This window comes from Paramormyrops kingsleyae, chromosome 10, assembly GCF_048594095.1.
Source record: "Paramormyrops kingsleyae isolate MSU_618 chromosome 10, PKINGS_0.4, whole genome shotgun sequence".
Lineage (NCBI taxonomy): Eukaryota > Metazoa > Chordata > Actinopteri > Osteoglossiformes > Mormyridae > Paramormyrops > Paramormyrops kingsleyae.
Genome location: NC_132806.1, coordinates 18,720,899 through 18,744,978, shown reverse-complemented (window position 1 = coordinate 18,744,978; position 24,080 = coordinate 18,720,899). Strand labels below are relative to the sequence as shown.

General features: G+C 48.7%; 1 protein-coding gene across 3 annotated transcripts in view; it reads right to left on the bottom strand.

Moving 5' to 3' along the window:
* thoc2 (THO complex 2) overlaps nt 1-24,080 on the bottom strand; it is a 42,255-nt gene that overhangs the window by 6,054 nt on the left and 12,121 nt on the right. For all 3 annotated transcript variants that reach the window (XR_002840476.2, XM_023830546.2, XM_023830547.2), the window contains exons 12-33: nt 23,719-23,914; nt 23,540-23,578; nt 23,064-23,194; nt 22,735-22,836; nt 19,980-20,064; nt 18,996-19,089; nt 18,418-18,498; nt 17,738-17,834; nt 17,295-17,412; nt 16,052-16,231; nt 10,280-10,444; nt 9,577-9,852; nt 9,184-9,325; nt 8,780-8,937; nt 8,438-8,566; nt 8,056-8,187; nt 7,620-7,804; nt 5,238-5,422; nt 4,603-4,705; nt 3,707-4,083; nt 3,486-3,544; nt 1,663-1,698 (exon numbers count right to left, since the gene is read on the bottom strand). Coding sequence is in view for 2 of the 3 variants with exons in the window: in XM_023830546.2 (XP_023686314.2) it covers nt 1,663-1,698; nt 3,486-3,544; nt 3,707-4,083; nt 4,603-4,705; nt 5,238-5,422; nt 7,620-7,804; nt 8,056-8,187; nt 8,438-8,566; nt 8,780-8,937; nt 9,184-9,325; nt 9,577-9,852; nt 10,280-10,444; nt 16,052-16,231; nt 17,295-17,412; nt 17,738-17,834; nt 18,418-18,498; nt 18,996-19,089; nt 19,980-20,064; nt 22,735-22,836; nt 23,064-23,194; nt 23,540-23,578; nt 23,719-23,914 (3,070 nt within the window). In the remaining variant the exon portion in view is untranslated. The remainder of the gene's footprint in view (nt 1-1,662; nt 1,699-3,485; nt 3,545-3,706; nt 4,084-4,602; nt 4,706-5,237; nt 5,423-7,619; nt 7,805-8,055; nt 8,188-8,437; nt 8,567-8,779; nt 8,938-9,183; nt 9,326-9,576; nt 9,853-10,279; nt 10,445-16,051; nt 16,232-17,294; nt 17,413-17,737; nt 17,835-18,417; nt 18,499-18,995; nt 19,090-19,979; nt 20,065-22,734; nt 22,837-23,063; nt 23,195-23,539; nt 23,579-23,718; nt 23,915-24,080) is intronic.

Genomic DNA, 24,080 nt, shown 5'->3' with positions numbered 1-24,080 from the left:
GAGGTAAAACGACTATAATAAGACATCACACAGGCAGCATACTATAATTAATATGGCGAACTCCATGCTGTCATGGGTCACAACTGGTCTGACATTCCCATCTCACACCGTATTCAACTGACAATCTGCACCCCTTGCAAAACCAGGTGCGGAATATCTCGTTTTCAGCAGAAATGACTAGGTGAAATGTGTATATGCAATGCGAGCAGCATTTAGGGGATTTAAATCAGTACTGCAGGTAAGTTAATGACATAGGGAGTGATTCATAGCACAGCCAATTACAGAAACCGTGCACTATATAGTGCGTAAAGCATTGTATAGTAGTGTTTACATTTTAAAATGTCAAACATGACAGTATATAGTAGGCTCGCACAAGCTGCGACATTTAATGGACATTGCATGTTAATATACATGCAACTGTCAAATCCCAAGGACTGACAGCTGGGTTGAAAGCATCAATAAGTTATGGTGAAATGTTTTTACTGCCACCGGAAACAAAACATACCAAGTTTTACAATTTTAATGATTGTCTAGTATTTATTTATTTTTTAAACTGTTTACTGCTCTGCTTTTGCATGAGCTCTGCATCCAAGCCAATCAGTCATTTTCATTGCTGTTGAACTCAATCATAGACAGTGTGGCACATTTGTGACAAATTTACAAAAGTGAGGAAGGAGGACAAACACAGAATTGGACACCAAATAGACATTTGTCTTCCGCTGTATGGAAATATTTGAGATCCCATAGAGATGATATTGAGCTAAGACAAGTGAGTAATGGGAACTACTCTGTGTGGGCATAACTTATCTGACAGATAATTTGGTAAATTCTGTTTGACTAGAGTTAATTTTGGGTAAAATTTCAATTTATTTTGTTTTTATAAATGTCACAATTTATATTGCAAAATTTTTCAAATATCACAACAATTTTTCCCAATATTGTGCAGCCCTACTATATAGTGCACTATAACCACCATAATGCACAGCAAACCACAGGGTACAGATGATGCACATTATGTTGTATACTAAATTCAGTGTGAAGGGTCTGCTGTCAACTCACCATTCTTGATACAAAATGGCAAGAGGGCAAGTTTGTATACAATGTAAGGAAAAATTTAATCATTTCAAAAGTAACTTAATACTAGCAATTTCTTGAAAGACTGACATTTCAGATTAACACTTTATGATAATAATGAAGGCAATAAAAATACTAAGTTACGGGCTCACACATTCACCTCCTTTACACTGTATGTCGTCTCCATATTGCCAATTGCAAATGTCAGCTGTCAAATGTTGCTATGATACCAACACAGAGTGTATTGGAATGTAATTGTCAAACCCGTCATCTTGTTCCACTGACTAATTCCGTATATAGCACACTGCATATTTTTCTATATAGGGAATAGGGAGTGACAACCATTTTGAACACAGCCACTGTATATATATTTGACCTAAGCCTGACTCCAACTCAAGCATGGTATATACTCCATTTGTGCTTTTTAACCCTCTCGAAACCCATTTGGGTTACTCTCCCATTTAACACAGAGCTACTAAAAACAGTACCCACGCCCAGGGAAAGGGGGCGCTATGTAGTACCAGGCATGGCAGCAGTAACAAACCAGGAGGAGCAGGAAAGCAAGAAAGACACTGAAACTTGTCAAACCTTTGAGGCAGAATCCTTGAGTTCGTTGAGACCGTCCTGTAGGAATGAATGGAGATGACAGATGAGCTGGAGGGGTTGGCAGACAGCAGGAGACTGGGTGGGGGCAGGATGGCTGTCACTCCACACATCCCCACAGACCTTCAAGGACTAGAACTTTGACAGGGTTATTGGGTGAAGAGGAGAGACTCACTGGGGAAAGTTCACCTGGGCTCCGTGTTGCTCCCTGCATCAAGTTCAATATTCCCTATCCAGGGTACTTTCTAGTCTTTTCTGACATCTGTATTTGAAGACTTGTGTGAAATCGGCAAGACTTCCTAAGACGGTTTTCAGATTTTCGAAAAATGTATTTAATTTCAGTGAATGTCGTACACCTTGCGGCAGTCTCACACATATCAAACGGAAAATGTGTAAAGTCAGTTCATCGGTCCAAATCATTTCACTTTTGTATGTGAGGCTAGAAATTTAGCTTGAGTGGTGGTTGGGAAACGAGCGGATTTTCAGCACGACCTGAACCGCCTATGTTGGGAGGCGAGTCGAGCATCATGACCTGCTTTTGCTAAGTTGCTCAGCATGTGGGAGCACAAAGCAGCGTTACATAAAGGGATTCTGCCAAAAGGCTGTTTGGTGCACGTTACTGTCTGCCATCACCAACTCTAAAAGTGATACGTGCCTTTGTGTTGCCTAGCGATGCAATACATGCGGTGGGCTCACTAAACTGCTCCAAGGTTCTAGGACTCTAGTGTGCCTTTTGGGGCTGAATGTATCAGTATCACTGGCTAAGATGTCTTCTTAATGCGTTTGTCTGTAATTTAATAACTTACAGTCAATAAGGAACAAGATATGGGGGAACAATGACTTCTCGTTGGTTAGGTATAGAGAACAGAAACACGCTCCCTGGAGCAGGAGCTGACAGGGAGAAGCTTCTGGAAGGCTACGCCCACATGCAGTATTTTCCCTCCGTGCAGTTGGTGTTTCTTTGTGTGCTGCTGCTGCGGCTGCGGCTGCGGCTGCGGCATCCTGGCCTTTTCCTGGCAATGGCTGAAGAGTCTGGCTGACTTGGCTCACTACTGTCGAATCGCTGCAGGGACGTGGGGGTTACGGCTGGGGTGTCCACTTCTCATGGGGGAGGCAGGCACACACACCACACGCTGAACGATCAACGCAAGGCATCTAGAGGTTAACGGTGCGTTCCATGCTCCCCCTTGGCACCAAAAGGCAGTGGAGCCCGCCCCAGCCCCTCTCTGGAACATTCTGGAGAATCACGTTGGTGCTTCTTCATGGGATTCTTTCATCTTGAGAAAAACACTTTCATCTTGTCGCGGTGTTTAAAGAGGTAAAGAAAAAATGTATTCTTCACTTCTCCGTAGTTAATCCATAGTGTTTGAAGAAAATATTTCACTTATAAAAGCAAAAAGCAAAAAACCCAAAAAATGAAACTGGGGACTAATATTAAATATGACAAATTATGTAGCTTACAAAAATCCTTCCTCCAGGCAGGGAAAAAAAAAATAACCACACATTCAGGCACTTTTGTAGGTATCCTCCATATTGACCAGGACAAGGACAAAAACAAAAATCAATCTGCTATTTACAATATTCTGCTAGGTCCTTAACAGCTTCGTCATACAAAAAATATTTATTATAAAAATAGTCCATAAAATGCTGTACAAACTTTATACATCTCTCCATTTAAAGCTGGACTCCACAGGACCCGCAGGCATTCTCTGTGGTCGGACTTGAAGGAAGACGGACACTTGGAAGAACACTTGTCTCCAATCAGAAGGGCAAGAAACACAGCACCGCCTTCCTCAGGCCATACTAACCTTAACAGTGGAGGAGTGTGACGGTGAGGCGTGGGTATCAAGCTTTCGTCTCTTTTGTTCTGCAAAATGAAGAAAGAACAGGTTAAAAGGTGCCCCTCTTAAAAGGGAACGTACACAAGCGAAACTTGAGCCGAACTGATGTTTACGAATAAGCTGCACATTATCGGAAAGCAGCATTCGCTTGGTTTAACTGCACTGGCCACCCTGGAGCGGAAACTCACCCCGCTCAGTCTCAGCGGACTCCGACCGGGGAACAGGAGACTTCAAGGCCCCAGCTAGAGCAGCCTTCTCTCCCTTGCTGTTCATCTTAGCCACATCCCGCTCCTTGGAGGGCTCCTTGTCAGAGGCTTTGAAGTCGGGGTTACCGCCACCCTTGGTCTTATCCATCTTCTCTTCCTTCTTCAGCTTGTCCTTGTCCGCCTTGGGCGTCTTCTCCTTGCTGTCGCGTGCCTTCTCCTCCTTGGCGGACCTCTCCTCCTTCTGCTTCTCCCTGCCTGTCGCTTTGGCCTCTGGAGTGCTGCCTGGTGTCTTCTCCTTCTTTTCCTTTTTCTCCTTCCCACTTTTTTCTTTGTCTTCCTTCTCCTTCACAGCCTTGGTGCTGAGGGGTTGACACACAGACGCTGTCAGACAACCCGCCGAGGTTCCCAGGAGACCCGCTTCCCGAAGCCCTTCCTTTCTACCGCCACGGAAGCATTTCTAAAGAGTGAAGCTCACATGCAACATTCTGTCAAATCCTCAGGTCATTTTTCAGGTAGGAAACTGGCTAGAGGACTTTGGCCTTCACAAATCTCTTAAAAGCATTACATTATGCCCTTTTACACAGAACAATTTATTGTGACTTCTCTGTTGTCTGCATAAAAGCCATGGCACATGAAAAGGGTTACTTCAAAGCCATTTTTGTCAGCAATAGCTCAATTTAATAGAACAGTATCTAGGAACAGTGCCTGAGAACCTCTTCAATTTGATTACACAGTGCACAGGAGAGGCACGTTTCGACAAAAGCTTGATTTGTATCACAGACGGTTAATATACTAGCTGTGAAAGTTCTCTACCTACAGACCTAAACTTTCAATGACATACAAGGAAAGCGACCAGCTCCTGTACTTTCATCTCATACCTGTTGGGGGCGCCATTGCCATTGCTGGTGGGGAGTTTGCTTGTCGTGCTGTTGGCTTTGTTGGCCGGTTTTAGAGCCCCCTGAGCTTTGTCCTTGGGTTTGTCTAAAAACACATTGGCAGTACATAAATGTTTAAATAAGGGAGCATTACTGACCGTTCAGTATTCTTAAAAGCTAGGCTTGGGGCTCGGTGATAGTTGTAAAACAATCATAATGTGGAGACTTTATAATGACAGAAAAGCATTGGGTACGTGGCTGGGCTGGGACAAAGACAAACATGACAGGTTTTTATAGACTTACGAGAAATCACATCTTTCAAACTGCACAAAATCTCATAAAAAGTCAATGAAATCGAGATGGAGTTGTCCATGTGTATTATTAAAATCTACCTGATGAGATGTTCAGTGACAATTTACTCTGAACACATGCGTAAGGACAGGAGTTATGCAGAATATACTATCTGCCGATAGTACACTTCATATCAGTCCTGGGAACCATATTTACGGTCTAATAAATCACTAGCCTCCACAACACTGAAACTGCCCCATGATCAATCTGACATCAGCATTTCTGTTGAAATTAGATTAAGAATTTTAGCAGAGCTCAGTGATCTAATGTCTGCTGTGGTGACTCACCAGCATCCTCTGCGGTGCCCTCCTCTGGTTTGCCAGCGCTAGCGGTACTGGCGGTGGGCTTCCCGGCATTGCCTGGGCCATTCTGTAGGTTGGCCGGGGTGGCACTGCGCACCGGCTGCTCCTTGTGGTGGAATTCGTTCTCGGGGACCATGTGCGCTTTCCTGCCTTTCAACTGGCCAGAATAGCTGCAAGCCGCACGCATGGTTACAAGAGGCACAGACAAGCCAATCACAAAGCAGCATAGCACACCAGCTACCAATGAACATCACAAGGGAGGCTGAACGAGATGATGCACCTCACGGCCAAATTCACTCAATGTGCAAGTGCAAAAGGAAAAGAAAAAACGGAGGCAAATACAGAAGGTATTAAGACTGTTTTTGGCAAAATACATGTTATATGTACAATGGAAAGCAAGTAAACACACTGAGGCTTGGTGCAAACAAGGAAAGATTAAGTCAGGGGTGGCCAATCTTATCCGCAAAGGGCCGGTGTGTATGCGGGTTTTCGCTGCAACTCCTTAATTAGATTACTAATTAGAGGACTGATTGGCTGAAGAGTCCTCACACCTGAGTTTGAACAGCTGACCTACAGGTTATCCCAAAAACCTGCATACGCACCGGCTCTTTGCGGATAAGATTGGCCACCCCTGGATTAAGTAATTTAGTGCAGAGTCTCCGTTAATTTCTAGAAAAGTCTAGAAAAGTATGTGCTCTGTTATGTCCTAGGTCACCAAAGCATTCACACACTAAAAATGAAGCCCACCCAAACCCCAAGATCAGACACAAAATACTGATACTTCACATTTTAACAGCAAATTACTGAACAGCGACATGGGAGACCATGATTATAAGTCACGCTCAGAACTGCCAAACACTGGAAAGACACATAAGAACCAGGGACCAGTCAAAATGCTAATTGAAGACCAAATACCCACAGGGTTTGATACGTGGGACCACGTTACAGAATTTCCAAATCTCTAAGCTCTGCTGTAGGAAATTAAAAACTAAGGATTAGTTGGCATCTGGGAAGATTTGGCATGAAGAATCACTATCTTGGAACCACCGAAGGTCTAAAATACATTGTGCAATTCCTGTCAGCATTAGGATACACTGGACACTGAAAATATTTCTTATAAAGCTCAGATTATACCTACCAGGACTTCCTAATGTGATTCTTTTAAAAAGCTTTTATCCAAAAGAAGAAATAAAGAGAAATAAAGCTTTGATGTGTGATGCAGGCACCAAGTAACACAAAGGGCAACAGGCACTTTCACTGAGGCACTGGGGGGTTACTAAACAACTCACGCACTACCCAAACCTTAAATTATTACTCCACTAAAAAGAAATGAGGCAACAAAAGGGCTTTAAAGCTCATTTTTCTCATTTCGACTCTTGTCAGGAACTCCAGGTTTATGAAAAGAAAGGTCTGGAGATTTTTATATACAGAAAGGATTCTCAGATTTACAAAAAAATCAAAAATCTCAAAAAAGATTCTCAAAAAACCATCATCGTGATGTTCCGGCAATAAAAAGAAGAAACCATGAGGAGAGCAGAGCATCGAATCATTACCGTCCGGCCAGCTCAACACTTTCAAATAGGCAAATATTCCTGCGTGAAATCCACTAAAAATGGCGCGAAAAATCGGCTTGCTGGCCGCACCAATCACCATCGTGATTGAGTCTGTGGTGTGCCGTTCCTTTATGGAACCCCTGAAAATCCCATTACTGTGGGGCGGGGGAGCACTCGAGGACGACGCTTGTTTACGTGCTGTCGTCCCCAGCACGACGGAGCAGAAAAGCTCATTACAATGGATAACTGATAGGATCACTTAATCACAGGCAGACAAAGGCCGACGGGATCCCGACAAGTCCCTCCTATTGAATTAATGGTTTTCATTAGGCAGCAATGAGGAGGCTGTGCGGCAGCCGTGACCTTATCTGGCCACTCCATCTCTGCCAGGGGGAGGCTGCGGCCGTCGCTCGAGCGGAGGATGCTGCGATCACGCCAGAGCACCCGTCTGGCAGGCCGGGGCAGACCCAACGCGAGCGACCCAACATCAGGCAGGGGAGAAGCCCGAGACTCCGCCCCCACAGCCCACATGGGCATCTTTAATGGGGGCGACAGTCCCTCAGGGGCTGGAAACTTTATTGAGATACTCTGCCTTCTCTCTAAAGACAAACCTGCAAAGGCAGCACATGCAGAGCCAGCCCCCCCACCAGGGGAATCTCATGCAGCTGCTACTTTATGAGAAGTGGCCTTCAAGTTGTAAATCATGTAAACTTGATCTCAGTGTCTGGTTTGCCGCCGTTCCCCCCCCCCCCCAGATAGGACAAAAGAAAGCGCGAGAGGTTTTTTCACGCAAAACTCAGTGGCTCTCCGTTACCCCATGGCCAACGCATAGAGGTCAGGCCTCTTCTCCTTCTCCTCCTGGCAGATCTTATGGACTCGGCACTCGAGCGCCTGGCCCAGGTTCAGCACTTTGGGGTAGCAGGGCAGGATCTTGGTGAGCACGATGAGGATGTTGCGGATGTGGGTGTACTCGCCCGTCTCCAGGCAGTGCACGGACGCCTGCGGGGAGAGACCGGCCAAATGTTACGTCACGTGCTTTCCAACTATGTGCAGCAGAAGCAGCTCTCTTCACCTGCTGGAGACCATGCCGATGTACCTCACTGAAAACAGGCCTTGTCCTGGTGCCAATCCAACACTGCTTACTTACCTTTTATTTACTACGTTTTAAACTATGCGAGTCTTTAGCACATAAACTGTTCTGTTTTATTTATCGGAATTCTTCCAATACCATTCCAGCAGCACAGACTCACTTTCGTTAATTTGTAATGCCATTTGTGAACGACGTGTCTGAAGTTCTCGTAGTCCAGCTGGTCAGCCTTGTTCCCACCGTCGAAGCCGGTGGCTCGGAAAATGGTGAGGAACCCTGGGTAATTGCCGCACTCCTGACGTAGAAAACACACGACGAAAGCCAAGTTTAAACATCGACAAGCTTCCATAAAACACATTATGGTCACATTTGTTGATTCGCATGAGACTCATGGCAGATTTCAGGAAAATCGTGCCTCTCGGTGGAAAATGATAATTGCAGGAAGCTACTAGTCATTGGCTGTCTTTGCAAATATGAGTGCAGCACACACAGGGACACCAAGCTTCCAGGGAAGGGTTTGTACACCACCTGAAAGGGGACACTACCTTTTCGTAGATGGCGCGGTCGCTGTGCCATCGGGTCACCGTCTCCAGCATGCAGCACAGGAAGCGGCCGTAGCGACGTGCCTCGTTCTCCGTGCAGCTGGCCACCGTGTAGATGATGTCGGAGAACACCTGGAAGGACCAGAGGTGTAAGCACAGCGGGCTGCACCGCCCACCGCTCTTATGGGAAAGAGCGAGAGTAGCGAGAGACTCGGGTGGAATTAAAATCAAGAAAGCTGCGAGAAAGGAGGCTTGGGAGAAGAAAGTAGAATTACACCCTGGAAGCCGAGGGGAGATGCTCAGACAGGGGCAAAGGCTGGCGTGGGGAGGGGGGACGGGACTCACTCGATCATAGCAGAGCAGAGTGCAGAAGTTAGGGGTCTTCTGCTGGTGCACCAGCTCCACAAAGCGAGCGCAGTAGACCGCGTCCATGGCTGAGAATATGCAGCGAGGGAAGACACACAGCTGTAGGAACTTGGTGATTGTCTCGTTCTTGGTAGACTCTGTCGGCGAGAAAGAAAAATAAATACCAGAGAAGAAACAAGAAGGGTCCACACTGACTCATCTGCTGCTATAGTAAGGCAGAGCTTTCTAATGAAGAGGGCAGAACAGAAGCATCCTCTACTCTCTCAGTGCCTCCAAGTGTCTGTAGTAACTATTTGGGGTCGAAGGCTTCTTTGCACAGCCGCTGAAAGTCCCAGAGTTCCCTACAGCACTGGTGGACAGGGGGGCAGAACGTGCAGACTTACTGGCCAGCAGCCAGTTGTCTTTCTCCAGCTTGAGGCGATGAAGGACCCTCTGCACATGTTCCAGCTGCTTCTTCTCTTCCTCCAGAAGCTTGTCCTGCAGCGCCGTGCAGCGCTCCTTCTCCTTCTTCTTCTTGTTCATGGGCTGCAAGAGTTATAATGTGTCACTATTGTGAGATGCAGGTCCGAGTATAAATTGCCTGCAAATGGCACAAAGCAATGACTGCTTAAGTCTGCCATCGTGGCAAATCGGCCATCTTGGATTCAGAGTGATAAAAAAAACTGGAATTTTTAACTGGAATTTTAAACTTAAGGCCAAGGCATCAATCTTTTGATCAAGATTGATTATTTCTCTGGTAACTTCAGAGAAACTTCAGAGGGACGGGGCGAGCATACCATTTCAGGGTTCTCGTCAATGGCTTTCATCTGCACCTTGAGCTTGTTGACCTCCCGGTCGTAGGCGTTATGGGGCACGGCTAGGTCATACATGGTGAGCGACCAGAAGGTGGCGTAGAACTGGGGCCTCAGATCGTCCCACACCTTGGGCAGGTGCAGCGATACCACAGCCTCGTGCACCGGCGCCATCACCTGCTCGCAGGCAGTGATGTACTTGTGCACTTTCTGCTGCTGCCGATTGCCTTTTTCTGCCTTCTTCAGCTCGTCGTACTTGGACTTCAAACCACATGGAAGCACCAAAAAAAAAGCACAGAAACCAAGGCCCCTTTTAGGTATTACTGGTATAGATCACACCTTGTCCTTGCATTTTGGTTTATAAGTAGACAAGAGGTTGGCCAGCTGCATTTATGAAAGCACGGCCGTAAAAGCAAGCCTGAAAGCACTTTATGATGCGGGGGGGGGGGGGCGGGGGGGGAAACATTTGCAGCATTTTATGAGAAAGGCTGTCACAACACAGAGTGAACACACAACACTTTGTACCAGGAAAGTCAAGATTTTCAGAGCGCAAAGTGGGTTTGGGCAGGTGGGTTGTTTTGCTTCCGAGCACAGAAGACGGACTGAGATGCTGACCCTGAAGTGGAAGGAGGTCGCTGGGAGAGAATGGACACCATGTTGGAGAGCGGAAGACGACGGGCCTCCTTACCAGTATCTGGTGGGCGTACATGGGCCTGGACAGGAAGAAAGCGGCGTCATGGGGCGTGTGGAACTGGTTACACAGGACATCCACGGGCGGCACGCGCTTGATGTAATCCTCTGTGCTCAGGTTGGAGGCCAGGAAGCCACCAAACTGGACCAACGTGTCATGGCACTGAAACATTTGGGGCAGGGCAGGGCAAGGCAGGGGAGGGTGGAAACCATATTATTAACAAGTTCAGCAAAAGTGTACTTAATGCTGGCTATACAGGTTCTTAATAAATACCTGCCTAATTCTTCATTTATTCGTAGACTCGGCATCAATTTATTAAACTCATCCATCACTACCCTCCTGACTCAACATAATGCAAAAATAAAGCACCCTGACTTCAGCTCCGGAGAGAGCCACACTCCCTGCCTCGGCAATGCATCGCAAGGACAAGTCGAAGAAACATGACCGTAAGAGGAACACCCAGAGGAAATAAGTGGGCTTTCCTAAATTAAGGGCTAAAACTAAAACCAAGTGACATCAAAAGTTCTCACCTATGAATCGGCTTTGTAAGCAAACTCTACAGGCCGGGGTCAAAATGAATGCTGTCCATATCCAATGAAAATGACCGTTTACACAGACTGCTTCACACAAGCGCCAACAGCTTTGTCAAAATAAGGAAGTTTCCTACCGGACTGACTTAACTAGCGAGTGACGATGGATTTGTCTTGCCAGATTTTTCCAAAACCAGGAAAAACGGTTGCCAGAGAAAACATCTTGACAGTGAAAAGGCATAAAGTTTTGGGTGACTAGAAACAGCTCAGAAAGAATGCCTAACCTGACCCTTGCTTAACACGTCTAGTTAGAACATCTATCACTACAAGGATCACGTTTTTTTCCAGGGACAAAATCAATCCTGATTAGGCTTTCACAACATATATGACACCCTTATGCCAATTTGCCATTCCTACCAGGCTCTTTGAAATAAGGCCACAAAAATCACTTACAATGCATAACAGGCCTTTTGTGGTCTTAAACAATGAATGACATGGCCAACAGCTTTCATTCTTTTAAGATCCTAAGATCCGATATCTGAATATAACAATAAGGTAACATTCAAACCACCAAGGTGCCGAAATCCAGGGAATTTAAAGAGCAGAAGCACAGAAGGTCACAATGGACACAAAAGACACTCAGATTTTAGTGAAATATGATCTGTTAAGCTGGTCTGAAAACACATCATAGTTTCTCTATAGAAAACTGACTTTAGGTAAACAGAATTAGCTTAAACCTTTGCACTGTTTTAAGCGTTTCACAGCAGCCTTCCTCAATTAGAGGAGGTCTTGGGACACGAAATATAAATGAATGTATGAAGTCGGGGGATAAGTAGCAGCCTGCTTTCCTAAGTAACCCTCTCACATCAACTGCCTCAATAAAGGGAAGCAAAACAACAAAATTACACACTTTAGATGGGAACCCTGCCACTCACTGCCTGGGAGCAACCCAAAAAGGGACAGGAAATATTGTGCTGATGATGCTGGACACAATGCAGATGCATCACTTAATTTGTCTCGCTCTCCCTCAGCAGAGCCCACTCATCCATCTGCTGCTGTTCGGCCGCCCGAAAGAGCGCTTAATTACTCCGCTAAGGGGTGGTGAAGAAGCGCGTTTCAGCTCTGAAGCGCAGAGGCTGTCTGAATCATAAGAGACAGGCAGGTACTGTCCTGGAGGCTGGCCGAGTGGGTGTTGATTAATCTCGTGGTTCCTAATGGAATTAATTACTCCTAACAAGTTATGTCCTCTATTTTCATGTGGAGATACTTGAAAAACGCTGCACGCACACAACTTATTAGTTTTGGTCAAAGCTTAAAAGAAGGCGCTTGTTTATTTTACGATACGAGAGAGAATCCGGTTTGCTTCCATGTTGCTGATGGTAGTGCATGAACGCAGTGTATAAACGACAGCCCTAGCCATGCTTTCATTGTGATTTTGTTTAGTACACTGTCAATATTGGCACATCAGAAAATGCAACCAATCATGTGACCTCCTTTACAGAAATGGTTATGCACTGAAATTTGACAAACAATTACATCCATTCCCATAGATTGTGCATGAATTTTTAATGAACACCTTACTACCTTATTTTAAAATGACTCTGGGGCCATAATCCCCATTTGTACAAACACAATGTGCAGTGAGAGCCATTCAGCATTACAAATGCAATTTGTATGCAATAACCTTCATGAAAGATTAATACCATACATTTGTTTTGTGTATCGGTGTTGAACACTTTCCAGCATCTGAACTGCTTTTTAGCTTTCTAAACAGGTCCAGGGTGTTCAAACATTGGATAAAAGATGACAGTGTCTGCATTCAGCAGATCCTGTCCCAGAGAAGAGGGCGAAATGAATGGTATATTTGTCTCTGAGAGCTGCTCCAATCAGCAATCTGGAGTCTCAAATCTGAACTGATTTCCGCTTCTCCACAAAAGGAGACCAAAGGGATTTTATCAAAGCAGAAAACTGAAAAGAACAGCTGCACAGGTCAATGTCGGAAAGCTGAGGACAGTCCCAATTTGTGCTTTTGAGCGATGATCCTGCAATACCTCATACCTGCACCCAGAAATAAAGTTCCAAACTATAAATGCATACAGTACAAAACACAACCAATCTTGAGACACTCTGCAAAGAAGTGACACTATGAAACCTTTTCTTAAGCAGAAAACCTGTTTTTCATTTCTATTTAAAAAGAAAAATCTCCACTAATTACCACATAAGCCCCTGCCATAAAAGTATGTAGCACCATTACTTGTCTGGGTCAATCAGTGTGGTGTCTATTTAATACAACAAAATTTCCAGGGAATTTTAATATTTTGCAGCGTAAAGCTGTCATGTCTGATCATCATCATTTTCTACTCTCGTTTGGGAAAAACTGAGGAACAGGACAACGTCTTGATTGGACGGTCACCTGATTAAATCTCATGGCTGGGGGGGGACCATATCGCCACCGTCCCTTTGAGAAAGGCCCTTAAGCCCAGAAACTGCTTTATGGGCTCTGATCCCAACCCTCCCTTCACACTTCCAGATGTGTGTCTCATAAGATATGAAAAGCTGGATAACTTTCCTTCTGCCTGCATTGGCTTGGAAGCCCATCATAGTCCAGGCCTCCAACAGTGAATAATTAGGTCATTAAGCAGCTACATATTTGTCAATATCAAATGTTTCAGTCATTTTAAAAGCAAGAAAAAGTACGAGTATTCAAACTATACAGGGCTCCAGACTTTTCCAGTGGATGCACTGGTGCTGCACCACCTTTCTCAGGTGGTCACACCAGCACGATTTGGTCGCAGCCCTTTGTTCGGTGCATCGTGGTATTATTGATGGATGTAATATTTATTTTGTGCTGGCTCAGTTGCTCTCTCCCTCTCTGCATCTGCACTCTCATCATCACTTGTATCACGGTGTTGCGCTAGCATTGTGATCCTTCCCTGTCAATACCCCCCCCCCCCCCCCATGTCTTTGCTAGGCACGCACACAAAAATCATTTTTAAATCTACCTTCTTTGCACCTGCCTCAATAAATCTAAGGACCAGTCCTTGTGTGTAAGAAAAAAAAAAGTGAGTGAACTCTCCTGTTTGACTTCATTCCTAATAGTTACATTATTAGCCCTTTTCGGCCATGCATATTTAACTGTGCATCCACTTATGCACTCAAAATAAGCTTAAGTACTGAAGTATGCGATTTGAGACTTGCGATTTCAAGGCAGGTTATATGAAGGAAAGGTAAGGAAAGTCTGGGTGAGCGGGGGAGGGAGTGGACTGTGAATGGGCTCAAACGTGCAAAAAAATAGAAGCACTTAATGAACTTATAAAGTCATTTTAAAAATGCAAAAAACTATAAGAAAATTTACAGAACCTTTACATGATGACATTGCACCTCCGATGTCACTATTCATCCTAACGTATCACTATAGACACCGTCACATGCCATTTAGGTACATCGCCCAACCCTACTCTATACCTCAATTTGGCTCTCACTCCATACCACCCTCCTCTTTTGTCTCAATTTGTCTTATAAAATAATCCGCTATAGACCGCTTCATTTTTGGAACACACTAACATCATAGCTAAAGGGATTGTTTCACTCATTTCATAATGCAGTACCCATGCCGGAGCTAAACATCCTAATGATCATCGTACACTCACACGGATATAACCACGTGAAATTTTAAATCTGGATACATGGTGGCATATGCGACAGTTTGGTCAGTCTGGAGCCTTGCAAAATATATGCACCCAAGACCCAAGTTGGAAACAGTGACTGCTCCAGTGCCGTATCGGCCGCTCTGAAGCTACTGCTACACTTGGCTTCCTTCTGTGAAATTGCGTTCTGTAGGTCGACACTTCTCAAAAACAGAAGTGGAGTTGAGTAATATGAAATAAAACTTCAGTCCTTGAATTACGAATAATGCAAACACAAACATAACGCTGTAAGGACACCTTTCATCAGCAGTGCCCGGGAAGGTGAAAATAAGCGCCATTATTTTTAATAATGGGGAAAGATGTCCATAAAGAGAGCAGATGGCAGGCTGAAACCTCCAAAGGTGTTACAGCGCTCTCAATGTGGGCTTCTGCTGGGCCAGGTCGTGTGTTCCTACTGGCCAGCTCTCATCACACATTTCACAAAAAAACACACAACAACCGGTTTTGAAGTGCAGTACTTGGGCTTGGCAGCGATGGCACGGAGCCCCTGGGGAGCAGCAGAACCTGACTGCAGACGCTGGACACCTGCCGGCCATTCTGGAAAAGCAGAAGTCCACTTTACCCGAAAGTGCTTCTGGGTTAAATGCTCGAATTAAGAGCTGCGAGACACTGTCAATGGACTAAACCAGCTTTAAAAGGTGCTAGAGCAGGCCTGCCTGTAAGCCACACAGTCAGATCTCCCACGTTGACATAATGAAGCGTTATCTTGAGGATTTCCAGGCACGGGTAGTAAATAGGATGGGGGGGCAGCAATATCTCATGTTAAGTAAAACCCTGAATCAACAAGAAAATTTGGGGGTGGCCCTTCACTAGTGCATCTTACGTAATTATCTGGACAATTCAGAGCAGCAATGGGACTGATTTTTATCAGAAAAGCACAATTTGGAATCATTCAGTGAGAGGCAGTAAGAAACCCCCCCCACCACCCCTCCTTGATACACACAGAGCTCCTGTTAACAAATGCTTGGTGCCCTGCTGATTGTTACTTCCAGCGAACGAGCTTGTCATTTCAATATGAAAGGATGTGGAGACAAGGGGCTATCACACACACCCGGCACCGAACTGACGCCTCGCGGCTGGACTCCCTTCACCGAAAAGGAAGGGACGCTGTGGCGTGCAACGTCAACGATTCCCTCCGGCGGACCGAACGCCAGCGGCTCAGATCACAGAGTTCAGCCAGAACAAGTGCCGCAGATACTTAAAAGTACAAAATAACCTTGTCGGCACCCGGAAACTACCATCGCCAAGGAAGCAGTAAGTACCACTCACCTACTCAGCTGCTGCCTTTACCCACAATGACTTACGTGTTACAACAAGGGAGTTACGGTGTGAAACGGAACTTAACACTGGTGCGATTTCAGCAACTTCAAGCAGTCGGCACGAAATGACTCAGCTGGCAAATAAATTTATTACAGGACCTTAGAGAAACTGATTTCCCAGAGCAGGCAGAGAAAATAAATATTGCAGTCAGCAAGTGCTCCCCCGTCCCCTTCCCAGGAGCCTCGGGGCGGAGAGACGACGTGGGCATGTACCTGGTCATAGAGCTTCCCCACCAGCTTGAGGTGCTTCTCGCCCCCTTCTGAGAAGATGACTCCGTTCCTCTGCTGAGCCATCAGCAGGCAAAGCGGCAGCGCCAGTTCATGGTCCAGCAGCGCCTCCTTCAGTCTCTGGGAGGACTTCTTGGTGTTTCTGATCTGGCCAAAGTAGCCACCCTGCCAACGAAAGATCAAGCGACACACTCAGTTGCGACTCTGATCGTGCCCTGCCGGGACACCCCTGTGGAGAGCTACGTAAAAATCCAAGTATTAATGAGTTCTCACTTGCTGGAAGACACAGCTCCATATACGCATTTCAGAACCACAAAACACTGCACGGCTGGGGGCTGGGAGGAGTGTTTTACTTCTATTTGCAGTGAATTTACAAAACAAGTCTGAAACCAGAGGTGCACAGGTTTAAATCAGACATAATGGATGAAACACGGCATCAATACAGAGAACGGCAGGAAACATCAAAAGGACTTTGAAAGATCGAGTATGGGGGAGACACGGATCAAAAGATGTAGAACAACAAAAAAACAAAATGACTACTGAAGGGCTCGTAATATTACAGGACTGCCGCGGAATGTGGCGTTTTGGGACAAAGAGCCGTGCATCGCTGCAAATATACAGATGGATGAAAAAAAAAAACATACAGAGCCAAAGAGATTGATAGCTGCGCTCCTGGACAGCGAGTTGCACCACCGACACACAGGGGGCGCTGCGTCCCAGCATGCCTACACCCCACTCCAGAGGAGGTAGCGAGCAAAGTAAACACTGCCTGCTGTGCTTCCCTAACCAGGTACATTGTACAGGGACTACGCTTCTCACTTACTGGGCATCAATGGAGAAGCATCCAAGTATATTACAGGACTGGGTGAGAGAAAATGTTCATGCCAAGAACCTGTGCTGAAAGTCTGCCAGGGAGGAGAGCGTTGCGGCCCTGTGGACCTCAAGTGATCCACCTGAAAATATCTCCCGATATCCTATATGAAATCAGCTCAGCTCCATACAGAATAAACCCATTTTTGTAACTCAATTTTAATACATGATATCCAACTGCTGACATTCTTCAACGTCAGTCACGTACGTAACAGCTCATGGATGATCATAAGTGTTTTATTTTAAATTTTTTTATCTGCAACGTGGAAAATTATGACATCAGAAAAGTGACCAGTTTTCTTTTCGCCACACCCAAGAGCCAGGCGATGTGGAGGGTGGGGGGAGAGAGAGCCCCTACCTCCGCTTTCAGCTGCTCCCCCCCAGTCATCGCCTCCAGCTGCTCCACAGTCATCTCATCGGTGATCTCAATCCCTGCCATCTTCTGGACCACCTCCTTCAGGATCAACAGATCAAAACTGGTGGTGGTGGTGGGGGGGGGGGGGGGGGGGGGTGAGAGAGAGACACACAGGTATCATCAGGGAAAGAGACAGATCTTCAGGATGCACAGCAAAGGAGGAGCAGGGAGAAGCACTGCTCAACTCTGAATAATTCATGCTGCAACTGTAAGGAGCCGCGATGACAACAGCTTCACAGCTTGTTTGTTTGGGGGGGGGGGGCTGATAAACAGGGAGTTTGATAAGCAGGCTGGGTTAGGAAATGTCCATGCCCTTCGCTTCCTCCCCATCAGGTGACTGACAGTCTAGGCACTGCCACCCCCAGCAGCCCCCCTGCAGCACATACCTCTTGCCCGCCTTCAGCTGATTGGTGATGTACTGCAGGAGGCCGGCCAGTTCGATGGGGTACTTCCTGAAAACGGCTCCGCAGAGGCTGGCGAGACCTGGAGACAACAAACAGACACGTAACTGCACTGGGGTCCGACTGGAAACGACGCCAACAGCACCGCTCGTCCCGGTGACAAACCCGGCTTGCGTGAGGGACGCATCGCCGTGTCCCGGCTGCCAGCGTTGGCACTGGAAAAACCCAGCCAGGTGGCGATATTTTAATTTTTTTTTGCAGAACTCTAGGGGCCGCAATCAGGGCAGCTGGGAGAACACCCACGTCAGACCAGCACCGTGGACACAATCACCAGTGCAGAAAACAATCCGCGGCCACGTGCCGAAATTCCATTATTCTGGCAGCACGGATAATTTATCGCCTGCGCGACTCCGAATCGGCTCGGCGTCACGGGTTAGTTAGCTGTGGGAGAAGAGCTGCACCCACGCTTCCTGTCGGTGGATACGTGACGACCAAATGGCTGGCAGTAGTGGGATTGGCGGGGTGGGGGGCAGTCGGCAGTGTAGCTGTGTAACCGGGGCGCACCAAATGGGCGGTGGCTGGGGGTCTCTGGACTGGCAACATAGCTGCTAATGAGAATCACGGTACCGTATCTGGCTTCAGCATACGACAGGACAATGACTCACTCTGCAGCCAGGACGAGATGGTGGTGTCATCGTGCTTCATCTTCTCCTTCTCGGGGTTGGCCAGCGCCTCGATGATGCAGTCTGGGGACTGGGGTTAAGGGGCACAATGCTGCAGGTCACGGCCCACCTCTCCAGCTGCCCCTAAGCAGGTACAGCCCGTCCGTGACCACAGACACAAACGGCCCGGCAAGCAGAAATGCACAGACAGCAAACACCAGAAAACTTTTTTTTGGAGCAGACTATTCAAAAGCAAGAGCTTAGCTGTGCTGATTTCTGTTTAGCCTATCCTTAATGGAACCATTAAACTCTTAAAATTTTTTAAGGCAAGCAATGCTACCGTTCCTGAAAGGTCTGCCATTACCGGCTGGCATGTCCGAGGAGATAGAAACGCCGGCGTTTCTGAGAGCTGCCTTGCCCACCCACGCGTGCTCATTTAGTGCAGGCTCCTCGTGGCGATGTGACTGTCAGGACAAGGCGGCGAATATCCCCCGCTGTCACACAATTCCCTCCCAGGCAACAAGAACAGGCAAGCTGCACCCCCCCCCCCAACCCAACCCCCACACACACAGAAAGGATGCACGCCAGCACATCGTAGTTGAGCGAAGTGAGGTATTTCAGCGAGTCCACCACCGGGGTGATGAGGTTGTCGTACCACTGAATTTGTGACAGAATCTGGAAAGGGAAAAAAAAAACAAAACAAACAAAAAAATGCATAACGTCAGCCATGTAGGAATTCGGCTCCTGCCTTTCCAAAGCAAGGTCTGGTTTTGGGCACAAATCTATGTGTTGTAGATGTGTTATAAGCTGCCAGTGCTGGACCTCAGGAGGTTCAAGGACTAATGAAGCAGAGCCTGTCCGGACTACAGCTGGGTCAACAATCATGATGGCGGTATGGCATCATGCAGAAAGCAGGCCTGGGTCCCGGGTGATGTCGCCAAGGCCACCTCGAAAGGATTCTCTCTGCTCTACCACTCAACTTGTCTCCCCTGACAACCGAGCTTCTGTCAGGCAACATGGAGACACACTGTGCGAGAGAGTACGAGGAGGAGGAGGGCAAGGAAATAAATTTAAAAATCCACCCTCGCACAAGTTCTCTGCTTTGCCGAGAAGCAGCCCTGGAACGGGAGACGTCGCCATGTTCTGCAGTCTGCTCGTGTTCCTGACGCGACAACAAAAAAGTCCACCCCCCACCCCCCACAATAGACTTTTATTCTCCCCATCCTTTGTGAGAGACAGATTCGTCTGAGAGATAATGCCTTTGAAGCAGTGCCACTGAAGTCAGTCAGTCAAAGTGCCGGTTCCGTTTTTGCAGGATTCTGGGCACCGAGTTAACCGGGCCGATGGGTGGTGGCTGTGGCTCACATGCAAACCGGGTCACGTTCATTTCCAGAGATTAGATTATTAACATTCCAGAGCAGATCAAAACTGGATTACGGAGCCGATACTCTGGCCCAGTCGCTACCGAGGAGCCTGTCTGTCAAACAGCTAGGTCACACAGGCCAGGCAGCTGGGGACCGGCGCTAACCCTGCCTACCGCGCGCAAGGCCCCCGCAGGCACCTACGTAGTCAAACAGGATGGTGGGGTTGCTGTGGCTCAGCTTGCCGATCTGCCGTCCGGAGGGCTTCACGTTCTCCTTGGTCAGCCGCCTGCAAGGGAGGAGACATTGACGGGGGGGGGCGATTAGGCAGACTGCTTCCCCGGTGACACCACAGATGCTAACGGGGCTAACATGAAGCCAGCCAAGTGCAAACTTCAACACAGACACTGAAAACTTCCTACGGAATCATGAACGGGGGCGACACATGAGCAAAGACGTGACAGAGTTGTGTGATTCATGACAAAGGGCTCCGGAAGCGTAGTGGGGAACCTGAGGAGTACGGCAGCGTACAGGAAACAGACAGACAGAGTGCCGATAATGGGCAGCAGCAAACTCTACAAAGGGGGGCTTTTCAGGGAGCGAGACAAAGTGAAGCGCGTCAGGAATCCCGGATAATCACTGGATCAGCACGCTGTGGTGTGGGCGACGGTCCTGCACAGGGCTGCCTGCGTCTCCTGGCCCCACCCCCTCAACAATGCGGGTCCCCATGCTGTTTAACATGCTGCGTGAGGCCGACTGCGGCTGCAGCCTCCCGCACTGCCCCACAACAGGAGGTATTAGCGCTCTGCTTAACGCTCTAATAAAGGCTCATGATTCATCGACGGGTAATGAAGTCAAGGCGGGTGGGGGGTGGGGGGGCACGTTTACATTCGCCACGGCTGCTTATGGGAACTATCTGCACACGGGCTTGTATAAACACAGCCTTTACGGATGCCCGCTGTGCCCTTGAGGCAATGACATCATAGAGCAGGCGGCGTCCCGGACAAGCGCCGGTCCAAGATGGCTGTTTAAAACCTCGCCACTGGTCTGGAGGAACGGTTATTCATGGCTGCCGTTAAGAGGGCTTAGCGTGCTGAATGAACTTGGCTACCAGGCTCTTGGATTAGGACGTCACGTAATACATTACGGGGGTAATAAAACAGAAGATTTGCCGAAGATTCCCCGCCACAGCAGTAGGCCAGCTGGGACCGGGGAGGTGGGGGAGGGGGGGATCCCCAGTAATAGCAGTGAATCACCCCCATCGCCCTTATAAGTCAACAGTAACTGCAGACAGAAACTCATGTGTCAGTAAAATGTCCGAATACAGGAAGCGGGCAGACAAATGATGTCTCCCAAACGGCTTCTTAAACAGACTCAGGTAGTGATTAACAGCGCGACGTTAACATAAACTGTAAAAACGCTATGTGTGCGAGGAGGGGCGCACACCGCTGGCCAATCCCCCCTTTCTGCTCCACTGCTCCCACAATTCCACTGCGGCAGCACTGCAGTCCCCAGCTCTCCATCACTGCCGCGCCCCACGCTTGCGCACAGCTAAGTGTCCCCTGCCCCCCCACCGATTTCCACCCCCCGGCACGTTCGCCACACACACACACACACACACACACACACACACACACACACACACACACACACACACACACACACACACCTCCCCTCAGGGTCATCGCTCTTGTCCAAACACCTGCCTGGATACCCCTGGAAGCCCCGTAACGGGAGGAGCAGTGCTTACGAAGCGCGGCACGTTTCCACTAGGGTCACGTTATCGATGGCACTGGGGAGAAGCCGGCAACTTGGATTAACTCTGAGGAGGAGGAGATGGAGGAAGGGGGGAGGCAACAAAAACATGCAGCTAATAGGAGGCCTGATGCTTTGCTGCCTCCCGAAGGCCAGAGAGTCCCCACTTAAAGGGGGCCGGCGGCCTGCAGCCATCTGCAGCCGAAGGGCCCTCTGCTGGGGCAGCTGCTATTGGGGCCGTGGCACTTCGAGCACTGCGACAAACCAGCCGCGCGGCACATGCAGCAAACCCAACGGCCTGCCGACATGCAGGAGGAGGTGGGCAGGCCGACCTCGGCATGGGAGAGACCCCGGTGTGAGCGGACGTACATAAGAAGGACCCAGAGAACCTGTTAACAGAGCTTCCTGCAGGCTAGGCGAGGACATGGCCGTTTCCCTGCAAATGAAGGGCCAACCTTGCAGAACAGGCGGCCAAAGAGCTCCATGCGCAGCAACAGCAGCAGCTGGGGTCCGCGTTCGTGGCGACACCAGACAAGGTGACCGCGCTGCATAGAACAGAGGGTGCGGCCTGTGCGCAGCTCAGGCAGCTGGAGTGACGCTGGAGCAGAGTGGCCGATGGGCGACAGCGAGCCCCCCCCCCACATCCCGGCGGGATGCAGCCAGCCCATTGCTCTTAATGAACAAACGTCTTCTGGCAGCCTCTCGCCACCACACCTTCAGCCTCCCACATCTCTCACTCAGCTCTGTCAAAACACCATATTTTATTGACGTGAGCTCAGAGGAGCACGTCTCCATGCTGCAGAGCCTTCCGCAATCCGCCAGATCATCAGAAAGGGCCTGATCCTGCATTCACAGCACACAGACGCTTAAGAGAGCAGATAGGACGGCCGTTGCAGGAAAAGGATATTAAACGGCATCCGGGGACAATCACCGCCGCACAGAGCCGTACAGCAGGCCGCGCGTATAACCGGTTTCAGGAAACACCCCGGCGTGAACAGAGCGTCTGCTTTGGTGACCACTCCGGCCAAAGGTCCTTCACCCATTAAGACAGAAGCTCCGTTTTGGTCATACGGCAAACACCGAATCCCAGCTCCTCACCCGAGACCTTGAGCTTATTCTGGGCTTCTGGCCGGGAAACCGCTCACGCCTGCTGCTGTCAGAGCTCCGGGTGCGGCTCAGAAAGACAAGAGCCAAACGCACTTACTTCATGATGTACTTGGCTCTGTCCACAGTCTGGGCTTTCACTTTGACCAGCAGCGGGTGGCTGCTGTAGGTCTCGTTCTTCCACTGCCCGTACAGTCGATACCTGGGGAAAGAGCAGCAAAATGAGTTCGGCTCAACCTACATCTAGGTAAAAAACCATTCCCCAAAAGTCCACACCACGATCCTCTCCGGCAGCTCCGTCACGCCGTCGAGAACAGGCCGAATCAACCATCAGTCACGCGTGTAAAGGTCATAGCTCAGGTCAAAGGCATAGCAAGTGTATTTCCATTGCAGAGGGGCCAGGAGAGATGGCAGACGGGACGGACCCACCTGTGCTGGTAAGGGAAGAGCTTGAAGAGGCCCCAGAGCTCCTCGGACATGCAGGCGTTACACTCCATCAGGGTAAGCGAAGGGAGCAGCACCTGGTCAGCGATGCTGAGGAAACAGCTCAGCAAGGTGTCCTGCAAGAGCATGGTGATGGCTGAGGAACTTTACGGGTGGGGCAGAGGCGCTCGCACGCCGGCCGGCCAGTAAATCCCCCGCAAAGAGATTTATTTTTATGCCTTTTATGGGCCTGATGATAGAACACCGGCAACACGTGAGCCCTTCAGCGCTAAAGCACCCCCCCATAGCATTAAATGTCTGAGGTGCCCAAACTCGCAGCCCGGGCTGCTGAATTATACACCATATCGACACCGCCATAAAGCTCTGCTGAAATTATGTTAAACACACACAGTTAACCTTAAGACAGCAGCCAGAGGAAGCGCACGGCCACAGACCAGACCCGAGGCACACAGAGGCCTTACCGTTTTCTCCTTGTGGTCCGGCCTGCTCTCGTTCTGGTGCTGTGGGGGGAGGGAAGGAAGTGAGGAGCATGTCGACAAAAGAGACACCTCCCGATGATGCAGACAGACCGGGGGGGGGGGGGGGGGGGGGGGGGCTACCCTCAGGCCAACCCCGAGCTGCTAAAGCCAGCTTCACGTACCTCCTTCATGAAGGCCTTGCCCAGCCGCACTACCTTGGCAAAGAGGATGGGGTCGTGCGACATGTGAGGGCCCAGGTAGCCCAGCATGCTGAACACCTCCCTCCGCAGATCCTCGAAGGTCTCGGCGGGCCAGGGCACCCGCTCGCCCTGCAGGGGGCGCAGCTGGCTGCCCTTGGCTCCCTTGGGAACTCCCGCTCTGTGAGGGACAAGGCACAGTGTCATGGAGCCGCCACGGGCTAGCGAGGCCCCAGGGGAACGAGCCCGTCCTACAGTGTCCTCCCTCTCGGCCGTCTCCATTAATTCGCAAGAAAAGAAAAAAAAAAAAAAAAAAAAAACTCTTACCAGAAGAATTAGGATTATTT